This window comes from Anastrepha ludens, chromosome 5 (genome assembly GCF_028408465.1).
Source record: "Anastrepha ludens isolate Willacy chromosome 5, idAnaLude1.1, whole genome shotgun sequence".
Classification (NCBI taxonomy): domain Eukaryota; kingdom Metazoa; phylum Arthropoda; class Insecta; order Diptera; family Tephritidae; genus Anastrepha; species Anastrepha ludens.
The window spans coordinates 3,999,076-4,011,341 of NC_071501.1; the positions used below are offsets into that span (position 1 = coordinate 3,999,076).

The 12,266-nt window shown below is 34.6% G+C and overlaps 1 protein-coding gene across 1 annotated transcript in view; it reads left to right on the forward strand.

Annotated features, from left to right (window-relative positions):
• Positions 1-12,266, forward strand: part of LOC128865233 (uncharacterized) — a 237,389-nt gene that overhangs the window by 180,618 nt on the left and 44,505 nt on the right. The window contains exon 7 of the mRNA XM_054105358.1: positions 8,854-8,940. Coding sequence (XP_053961333.1) covers positions 8,854-8,940 — 87 coding nt within the window. The remainder of the gene's footprint in view (positions 1-8,853; positions 8,941-12,266) is intronic.

Genomic DNA, 12,266 nt, shown 5'->3' on the forward strand with positions numbered 1-12,266 from the left:
AAAAAAGTTCTGCATTATGCTATGGCAAGTGGCTGCTGTAGAATTTTCAAGGATTAGCTTTTAATTATAATCCGTTTAAGTCTTTACGCCTAAAACTAGGCAGCAGATGCAAGTGCAATCTATACATTTCACACTCACACAAACACGCGAACGGTAACAAGGTTTTATTTCCACTTAATTTCATTCATTTGATTGCAATATTTTATTTCAGCACTTCGCCAAAAATTGTGAAAAAACAAAAATGCTCAGTAATGTTTTGATAATTGAGTCACTGCAGCAAAGAAATACTTGTGGGTAGTAATTTTGATGGTGGAAATAAAAGGAATATTTTAATTAAAATAAAGACTAAACTAAGAACTACTTGAAATAATATTTAATAGATTTTATTAATTTATTTAATTTTATTTACTTCACTTATATGTTTTTTTTAAATTTCGTTTTTGTAAATTTAATTAAATTTTACGTATGATATTTTTTATTTTAAGCACATTTTATAGGTTTTTTATTATTTTTATTTATTCTTCTTTATTTTGTTTGCTGAGATTAGTATTATAAGTAGTGTTACTTTTGATTTATTTTGTTTTCATTTTGTTTAATATTTATTTGTCTTTATTTAATTTAGTTTTATTTTATTTTAATTGATTTATTGTGCTTATAAATTTTTTTCTTGTAACTATTTTATTTCTCTTTTATTTGATTTTTTTTTTTTTGTCTTTATTCAATTTTATTTGAATTGACCTAGTTAATTTTATTGTAGGCATATTTTTATGTTTTTTATTATTTTTTTATAGGTACTTACTTATTTAAGTTCTTTCTTGGCTTTATTTTATTTACTTTTATTTTATTCCAAATATATATATTTTTTTCTAATTACAATTTTATTTCTCTCTTTTTGGATTTTTTTGTCTTTATTTAAATTAATTTGATTTTATTTTATTGTAGTTTTTTTCTAGACTTGGTTGGTTGGTTTAAGGGTGACCCCGCATCGGAGTGCCACATAGACCGCTAGTTGGGTCCGTTGTGTTGCCCTAGAGCTCATTATATTATATGATTTCCCCACCTAACCGAGATTTTTACTATAGCTTTTGGTCCAAGATATTAATTCGTTTCGAGAATTTAATGAGAGATTCGATTTTCAGGTCCAAAAGTACTGAAAGATTGTCAATTGTTGGAGAGCCTAGAAGAGCGAGTCGACTTCTGGCTAGGCCGGAACAACTGCACAGCAAATGCCTGCTCGATACTTCCTCATCTTCGTCCTCGCAGTATCTACACAGGTCGTTTTGAGGAACCCCGAGCCGACGTGCGTGAGTGCCCAAAAGGCACTGGCCTGTGATAAGAGATATTATATGCCTTAGTTCGTGTTTCGAAAGACTTATAAGGGTTTTTGTCTGTTTCGGATTGTAAGATGGCCAGATTTGTCTGGTCGTAACGCAAGTAGTTTTCACTCGCCACTTCCGGTCAGTTTATATATATATATACTTAATTTTATTATATTTTAATTGACCTCATTCTATAATATATAATCGTTTTGTTTTTATAATTATTTTATTTCCCTTTAATTTGACTTTTTATCTTTATTTAACCCAAATGATGCGGCTTATTTTATTCTCAATAATTTTTAAATTTATACCTTTTGTTATTTTAACAATTTTTTTATTTCTGTTTTAGTAGATTTATTTAACTAAATTTAAAAATAATAAATTCATTTTTTTGTAACTCAATTTAAGTTTCAATTTTTTCTTTTAATTTTATTTTATTTTTATAATTTTTTTTTTCTTTATTTGAATTTTTCAGTATAATTTTTATTTCATTTTATTTCAGATGATCTGATTTATTTTATTCTACATAATTTTTTTGGTTTGATTTGTTGTTTGTGTATTTATTAAATTAACTTGTAATAGGTCTATTTATAAGTTCGTGCGGTTTTACAACAGATGGCGTAACTTGATTATTATTCCATCGATCCACATTTCCAAACATTCATTGGAGAGCTACTGTCGTAAGGCACAAACGTCAGTATAAGTTTTTTATTTGAATGATCCGAAAGGTAGGCCATTGGGTGCCGTATGAATTGAAGCCAAGAGACGTTGAACGCCGTTTTATGGCATGCGAACAACTGCTTCAACGGCACAAAAGAAAGGGTTTTTTGCATCGAATTGTGACTAGCGATGAAAAGTGGGTCCATTACGACAATCCAAAACGTCGGGCAACGTATGGATACCCTGGTCATGCTTCAACATCGACGTCGGCGCAGAATATTCATGGCCTGAAGGTTATGCTGTGTATCTGGTGGGACCAGCTGGGTGTTGTGTATTATGAGCTACTGAAACCGAATGAAACGATTACGGGGGATGTCTACCGACGACAATTGATGCGTTTGAGCCGAGCACTGCGAGAAAAACGGCCGCAATACGCCGATAGACACGACAAAGTTATTTTGCAACATGACAATGCTCGGCCACATGTTGCACAAGTGGTCAAAACATACTTAGAAACGCTCAAATGGGATGTCCTACCCCACCCGCTGTATAGTCCACACCTTGCGCCATCCGATTACTATCTCTTCCGATCGATGCAACATGGCCTGGCTGACCAGCACTTCCGTAATTACGATGAAGTCAAAAAATGGATCGATTCGTGGATTGCGGCAAAACCGACCGAATTTTTCACAAAGGGAATCCGTGAATTGCCAGAAAGATGGGAAAAAGTAGTAGTAAGCGATGGACAATATTTTGAATATTAAATTTGTAACCAATTTACGTCAATAAAGTTTCAAATTTCGAAAAAAAACCGCACGAACTTATTCATAGTCCTATTACTTTGTTTACCTTTTATTTGATTTTGTAAATTTAATTTTTATTTGATTTCATTTAATTTTAACTCAATTTATCTTATTTATTTTATTCCGTATAATTTTTTTTAACTTTTTTTATACTATTTTAAATAATTTTTTTAATGGCCTAAATTTTTAAAATTATAAAAGTTAGTCTGAAATAATTTAATTTTGTTTTCTTTGAATAGACCTGATTTATTTTATTCTATATAACCTTTTTTGTTTGATTTGTTTTTTGTTTTGTCAAAAAAACTTTATTTAATTTTGTTCTATTTTATTTGAATTTGGTCTTATCTTTGTTTAATTGAATTTAATTTGAGTTCAATCGATCCGTTTAATTTTTTTATTTTTTATTCTATCATGTTTGTTTCTTATTTGTTTTAATTATTCTATTTTACTCCACTTAACTCAATTTAATGTAATTCTTTTTCTATTATTTTTTAATAAGTTTAATTTAATTTAATTTAATTTAATCTTTTGTGTAACACAATTTCTTTTTTTTTTGTTAACTCAATTTTTTTTTCAATTTTTCTTAAGTTTCTTGATTTTTTTTTCTGATTTTGATTTGATTTTTTTATTTTTGTTTTATTTCAGTTTTCCTTTATTTCAATTTTTTGTTTTGTTTCATTTCACATAATTCCAAACATTGCATTCTTAAATTATCCCATTATTTTAAATAACAATTTTTAATATATTCAAGTCCTCAAAGAAGTGGTTTCGTATTACCATTCATTCGTACTAGAATTGGTGAACGAATCCTACCCTTTATCTGACACCCTCACAGAAATAGTTATGCGGGACTCTGAACCTGATGTTCACATGGCCAATAATTTAGTACCCAAGTAAGCTCTCCACATTTCGCTCTTCAATTGTTTGCCAAGAGACATTCGACCCTCCTCATGTGTCCATATTAAACCACCTACCGTAAGTAGCTTCTCTCGCCTTAAACCAGCTAGCGGTAACAGGAAACCAAGAGCGGCTTGCATGCTTGAACATTGCTCGGCTATCCTTTCTCAGGCACTCGTTTGCTTCCTCATTTGTGAAAAGGTGAAATGACATTAACCCAGTAGAGACGGCCACTGTGCCAGATAGATGGTAAATTAGGAACTTGAAATTAGAGTAGTTTAAATAACTGGCGCATGCATCCTCTGTAGGGTGTGCCGGCTGTGCTTCTCTTTCAATTTAGAGTGTACATACTGAAGTTACCCTACAGTTTCCTGCTTCTGATCGGCACGAGATGACAGGAAAATACTCGGTTTCCCTTTTTCTTGCTGGCTGCGATAGGAAGATCACAAGAATGATATTCACGCACATAGGCACTGAGCGCGAGCGACCAATTTTAGCCTCGAAAACTTCATAAAAATGTATCAGCAACAGACGATAGCCATTTCTTGAATGTAGTGTTTTCATATATTTTCACTGTCGCAATAAAAATTGGCTTCGTGGACCCCTTTTATATTTAGGCGACCCTTTTATATTTAGGCAGCCGCAGAAGGGCAGTCAAATAATCCGCTTCCTACAAAATTTCGCCACTGAGTGTTAAGGTTAAGCAGAACGCAAGAAGTCCAGTAGTAAAAAGATTTTACTTATTTGTTGTAACAAACTCTATACCACAACTACAAATCAGATCACATTTAAAGCAAACAAAACAACAAAAGATGCTACCAACACTGATGGCATTAATTAGTAAGCTAACAATGCACAATTAGAACAACAAACAATCATCACGAGCCAACAGCTAGAGCAATAAAGTGCAATGGAGAACAGGAAACGACGACAATGAGTTGTGCAAATTATCCAGTGCAAATCCTGTCATCTTGCAGCAACAACAAAATTACACGACTAATGCAATGACGGAAGGAAACATTGAGACAAAAAGGCACCGAGACGGACCGGAGAGACTGCCGGCAGTCACGTTAGCTCAACTAAAAATGTAATAAGCAACAACAATACTGATAGAAAAACGGTAAGAACACGGTTGGAAAGAATAGCCAACAACGCGTCATTAGTATACAATTCAGGTCAAGCTGAATTAAAAAAGTCAAACTTATTGATATAAAATGAAATTCTGCATTAATAAAAATTTCTGTTTGCAAACGAAATTCTACCAAAAATCATACATGAATTAAATTATTTTCATAGGATTTGTTCGAAATTCTGTTCTACATAGCAACGACATTGTGCCTTTATACGACTTTGTCGCACTTGTCCCTGCTGATTCATTCATCGTATTTCTGCTTGTTCTTTCTCGCTCTTTGGGCAGTTTTACTTTTGCCAATTCGACATAAATGAAAGGAAAAAACCAAAGAAAAATAACTAAAAAGTAAAGTTGAATTGAAGACAAAATGTCCCAAGGGCCAGTTAAAACAAATGGTATGCCACAGCCTTTGACCGAGTATGATTGAATTAAAATGTAGCACACACACACTCACACATACAGCACACCTACAAACTTCAAAGGAAGTCAATTGTGAAAAGTGTGGCATTTGCTGTGTAGCAGCATGCAGCTACATATAAACGAAAGTGTGTTGATATTAGTTAGGCCGAGGCAGGAAACTCAGCTGGAAACGAGCGAAAGCGTACCCCTTCGATGTTTGAAGATAGCAAGTGGCAGAATGTTGGTGAGGTGTGCATAACATGCTGGCGAATCTCTGTGGTTTCTGTTGGTTATCAGCAAAAATGAGTTGCGGTGGTGCTGGTTAGTTGGTGTGCAAATATTGACACCCTTTTAGAATAGCAATACTCCGAGGACGAATGATGAATTGCCCGCATACAATGCCAGAAATTGTGAGGGTAAATTTCATGCATAAATATATGTAGATATTTCTGAGTGTGCGTAACAAAGCATTGCCATCTTACGTACATACGAATACATTATTTATATCTACAAATGTATTTAAGTGCATGAAATAATGGAGACATTTTCGTTTAATGCAAAACGCTAAGAAAGCAAATGTGGGGGTTTCGAAATACATATGCACGGGTATACATATATACTAAATATGTATGTATATACGTATGTATATAAATGCACGTACTCGTACATGCAGTAGATGGAGTGTGGCCTTTGCTGATCACAAATCTTTAAATGAAGTGTAAATATCTTCCACCACAACCACACAATCACATTTCACTGATTCCAAATGCTCGTAGATTCGGAATTCTCTTCTTCACCGAAAACATTGCCAAAGTACTTGCAGTGCAAATACCTGAAAAGTTAAATAGTGAATTAAACTTGGCAAGGACATGCCTTGAATTGTGTACATTTGACAGAAAGTAAATTTGTCCTTGGTGCATTTAGACTGGTGAGAAAGCAAATAAAAGAATGAAATTTCGAAACAAAATTAACAGACATGCAAGTCTGAGTTGGATATTGGACGCCTGTCAGAGAAGGAGTTGCCATGAGGAAAAACAGTAATCAGCGATTTTCGCAACTAGAGAAGCAATGCACTAGTCTAAATGCACCAAGGCCAGCACTTCTTCAAACTGATATTGTTTCACCCCAGCAAATCCCAAAGGGGTTGATGAAATGTGTCCCAAGGGATAGACAACTGGATTAGAAAAAGCCCAATAAACTAAGCAATGCCTTGCAATAATTCCATTTGATCATTTCATGAGCAATTTAGGTACGATGACTACATGACTCTATCTCCTACCTTAGTTGGGAGTACCTTCCCTAGTAGTTATACAGCTAAAGAATCAAACATACTTTTCTAAAGTGACAGCACAATCCAACTGCTTATACTAAAGTACTTTCTGGAAGAGATCATCGGCGTATTCTAATTCGGAAGTGATCAACAAAATAGAACATCGTTGGATGAAGTTATAAGCCTAAAAGTAGACTACACTGTGGGCAAAAAGTAAGGTGAATTTATTTATCAAACTTCGCGGGATTAAAATTTCGCTCTAGTTATTTTTTCATGAGTTGGTAGCACTGTTAATAACATCTGGGCCAACTTTCATGCGAATGTCATTATCAGTAATATATTTACGCTTGTGTTTACCAAACGACCAAGAGTGCATTTTTCGATTTTTACAATGTCTGATTTGATTGAGCAGAGAAGTGCCATCAAATTTTGTTTGCGGAATGAAATTTCGGCTGCGGAAACGTTTAGCATGTTGCAGAAGGCATTTGGTGATTCGACCACGTCGCAAAAAAATTTTTATAAGTGGTACAAAGATTTCAAAGATGACCAACACGTCAATAAAGTGAAGGAGTTAGTGCTCAAAAATCGTCGGTTGACTGTTAAAGACCTTACTGATATGATCGGAATATCAGAAGGATCTGTGAAAACCATTTTGAAAGACCATTTGGGCCTACGAACAGTCAAATCTCGTTTGGTACCAAAAACTCTCAATTTCTTGGAAAAAAGTCGTCGCGTTGATGTGTGTGAAACAATGCTTTCAGACTATCAGGACAAGCTCAAACGCATCATTACGGGAGATGAGACTTGGATTTATGCTTACGACTCTGAAACAACCGACCAATCAAGCGAATATCGTGCTAAAGGCGAGGCCAGACCGAAAAGAGCACGTCAAAGTCGTTCAAAAATAAAGGTCATGATGACAGTTTTTTTCGATTTTCGTGGTGTGGTGCGCTATGATTTCCTTCCACCTGGCCAAACTGTTAATAAGGAATATTATTTGAGCGTTATGCGTCGTTTACGTGAAGCACTTCGTCTAAAAAGACCAGAATTATGGGCCAACAACTCTTGGTTTTTGCATCACGATAATGCACTCATTATGTCTCACACTGCACTCGTTCTTCGTGACCATTTCGCCAAAAATTCCACGCAAATCGTTCCGCAACCAGCGTATTCGCCTCATTTGGCTCCGTGTGACTTCCCAAGAGTCAAGAAACCACTCCGGGGAACGCGTTTCGAGTCGATTGAGGAGATTAAAGCTGAATGGAAGAAGGTGCTGATGGCTATACCGGAAATGGACTATTTGGCATGTTTCGGGGATTGGAAAAATCGTTGTATTTCATCGAGAGGGGATTATTTTGAAAAGGATGAAATTGATTTACAAGAATAAATAAAGATTTTTCATTTTACAACCAAATTCACCTTACTTTTTGCCCACAGAGTTATGACGAATAAAAAGGTTTAGCCGATAGCCCTGGTAGTTAGTGCGATTACATTAAATTAATCTATAATTTGAATTATGTTTTAATATGTAAGTAAATCATAATTTTTCTTCTTCTTAGCATCACAGTCGATAGTGAACCATTGCTTCATTCACAACCTAGCGCCATCTGTCTCTAACTAAGGCTACCTCCGTCCGCTGCCGCACGTTTAGCTTTTCAAGATCAACGGCCACGTCTTCAAGCCATCTATTTTGGGGCGTCCTCCTCTTCGGCCTCCAATAGGGCGTAATTCAACTGCCTTTCGAGTTGTTCTTTTTGGGCATTCTAAACACGTATCCGAGCTTTCTTATCCAATGAAATTTCATAAATCTTATCACAGCTTTATTTTTTTGAAGGCACTGTCTTACAGTCGTACAGGTCCATATATTTTTCGCAATATTTTTCTTACAAATACCATTAGCTAAATAATAATAATAATAAAGGTTTATCCCAAACAATTGAGCAGTTTTAATTTTTCCACGGACTTTTGAAACGATTCTCGTAGTTTGTGAGCCAGCAATACAAGCGACATCCAATCGTGTCAAGAATATAAGTTGAGGTTAAGCTTTGCTGTTGGAAAATTAATTAAATTTATGGGAGAGGCCTAGCACTGAGATGTTCTTGTATCTCATACGCAAAAAAATGATTGAATTTTTAGGAAATTATTACAGAACTTTTTTTGAATTATTATATGTATGTACAATCACCTAATTTTGTTTTGTCATACCTTTCTGGCTAAATAATTACTTCTCTGTCTGTATGCCACCATTCGGAATTATTATAAGTCCTCTGCTAGGGTGATTAATTTTGCGCCACCTGGTATAAACATAAGAAACATTTTTCTTCTTTATTCTTTAGTATCAATTGCATTTAACAGTAAAAAACTTCTTTTTAGGTGTCACAATTCTACTCTCGCTCACTGTCTTCCTCAACATGGTGGCTGAAACAATGCCCGCCACATCCGATGCCGTGCCACTCTTAGGTAAGCGAACATAATTTTCCGATTTTGATGTGATTTGTAAGTGTTATTCTGTGTTAAGTTACTACGAGTCAAATGTAGCTAATTTTAGTTTGGAACAAAATATTTAAAAATATATGTAAAACTAATATGAAAACTAGACAAAACTATTTGACAGATAATTTCAACGTTTTTCAGTTCTTTAAGAGAAAGCACACTCATTAACATGAATCTGTATAACACCAACAATGAATTTTCTCTAAACTGTTAACAAAACTTTAAACTAAAGTTCGTGAAACACCCACAATACTCAACTCTGCTACTCCACAACTCATCTTCACACAAGTAACAGCATCGTTTCCGTGCTAAACTCGTACTTATGTTAACTTACATCTGCGCGTTCATTACATGCACACAATAACATTTGCGAAACTCGTACTTATGTTAATTTACATGTACTCTCACATTAAATGCGAACCATAAAATTTGCTATCGTTAACTGTCGTTCTCGCTGTAGTTTTGTCGTTGTACTATCATTTTCGTGTTTGGTGTGTTACCCGTTGAGCGTTGCGCAGACATCTGCGTCCAGCTACTCGTACTATTAAATATATTCATGCCTTATCAAGCATTTCAACCAAAAAATATACTTACTATATTTAAAATAATATCGATGATTTTATAATATTAAAACTTTGACACGTTAAAAGTTAAAACCTTTAGCAAATAAAAACAATCAACAGCTATGACAAATTTTTACTTGTGTGGCCGTTTCAAGCTAAGCGCCATCAGAAAATTGCAAAAACAAAATATATTGAAAATATGAAATAAACCACGTTAAGCTTGCTTCGCGCGACACAATGAGGCTGTTGAATACTAAAGAAGGAAATAATAAACAAAATAATGTGTTGCAATTATATGCGCCTTTTATATAAAACTCATATCAGCTAATTAATTTGCACCACCATTACATAAAAAAAAAGAATACGAACAAATTATATTTAAATTTCAAACAATTCGTTTTATCTCAACTCATAACTTCACAATAGCGGATAAAATCAGGATACGAAATTGCGTTTTTAATTTAAATTATTTCTTATTTGTATGAATTCTCTTAAATATGGAAATTTGTTACTAAAAAATGATACAAAATTCTCATTACTCACTTGCATCTACTTTTTTGCTTTGAAACTTTTTATTCGACTTCATCGCAGAACTGCACATTTTCAGATTTTTTGCACGTTTATTAACTATAACTATTTCAATTTAAAATCAATATCAATGTGTATCTTTAAAGTTTAAAACTATAAATATATTTATATACTTATACTCTTAAAAAGACAATTAAACAAACTATTAACTATCAATGAAAACCATTTACCGAAAAAATGTGCACAAATTGAATTTAATATTATTGGCATTTAAGGGCGACAAATATTTTTGGACACGACCACCTTACCTAGCCTAACTAAAGTTCGACATATGAAAAAACGCTTACTAAGCATATGTAGATTATTTGGGTCATATTCAACGTAGACGAATAAATGAAACTCTAACCTCGACTGCTAAAGAATGCCCTGCCTGGCTGAATTCTTTCAGTCGAAGATCTATAACTCCTTCAGCTTTCCTCTAATTTGCCCGAAATTTCGACACAAAAATACGGAAACGTTAGCCTCTTTAAATGTGTAAAAAACACAAAAATCGGTTAAAAAAAATATTACCTTAAAATCAAGGCATATCTATTGAAGGTACTGGGATTAGAGTAGTTGATTTCTTCTTCTTCATTTCGCCAGTAAAACGGAATGACGGAAATTTGTTGTTGTGTTGGGAATGCGCGACAAACTAGTTTGATCAAATTGTCATTCACTCCATTATTCTATTATTTTTCTCTTAGCATTTCTAATTTTAAAAATTTGCTCGAATGCCAGCATCTTGAATAGATTCACTTTGGCACTTACATTGTAAAATATTCCAAGGCATCTATGAATGAGTAGAGGAAGAGGTAATCCCTTCTCTGCGTTGGAAAGATCAGGTGGAGAAGGACTTGGCTTCACTTGGTGTTTCCGCTTTGTTAAACTCGGCCAAATTCGCATAAGCGGTTACTGCGCCAATTAAGAAGAAGATCTAAGAATGCAACACCGCAGCCAACCTACTTCTCTGTTATTAACTGTAGAAGAGTGGCGAAAGAGAAAACACTGAATGCCACTATTCATAGAGGCAGATTGTTTTCAAGTATCTGAACAAAGCTCATCAACCAATACGTTCGTGTTAAACTGCTTGTAACCTATTTAGAGGGGCTCCTCTTGTTTTATTGGGGTAGCCGCAGTTCCACACTTCGTGAGTTCAACAGCTGGTTCAATACTTTGAGCGCCGAAGTATACTCGTGTCTACCTAAGTTTAAGCTCGCTCCTCTTCGCTAGATTCCTAGAAAGCTTTTTTACGAAAATACGAGCATTTTGCAGTCGTCTGGTAGTGACTGTATGCTCAAATTTGGTGCCGGCACCACCTTTTTCTAAACTATCCACTTCACGGCACTGAGTATTTCGAAAACTTACGAATGACAATCCGTTGGGTCAACAACCAGCAAGTACGAGCACCTGTCGAATTGCTCTAGACTTTATTGCGCTTTTTGTTGCTTTTTTGATATTTCAGCAGTATGCGAATATATGCATTTCAACAAATTTTCTAAAAAAATCATGCCCTATCACTCGATTGTTCTCTAAAAGGCAGACTTCCTCACAGGAACTACTTCTAGTACAAACTACTATTCAAAACTATATAATACATACCTGTTATGCGCTCTGAGCTTTATACATAAAAAATGTAATTGTTTCTTAAGAGCAGAGTGTAGGGAGTGTCTTAGTCTATAGAGAATTTTTATTTTATAAGTACGATTAATATGTGCACTAGTTCTAATCCCAGCACTCTGTAGAGAGTCGATGCTTTACAAAGGTTTTTCAGAAGTAAAGGGTCCACAAATTGGGGTTTTCTAAATATTCTAAGCCGCGTGTTTGAAACTGAAATTTTAAATTTTAAAAAGGCGAGCCAAGATGTACTAGGGGAATGGTAACTTCAAAACACTCAGACTAAAAAGCCCATTGAATTCGAAGCTCTGGAAAGTAAAAGGGTAGATAGCCAAAGAGAGTATAGTAAAGAATAGAGACATAGAGGTGGCTGGACCTGTGAGAATTTTCCAAATTCTTTGGTAAATCTGAAAATATCCTCCAGTTTGTGGGAACGAAATTTATTCTTTGTCATGACATCTGAACTCAAAATTCGCCGCCTTCCTCTAGCAAATGCAGGACACTCACAGAGAAAATGTTCACTGCTATCCGGCTCCTCTAAGCAAGTCA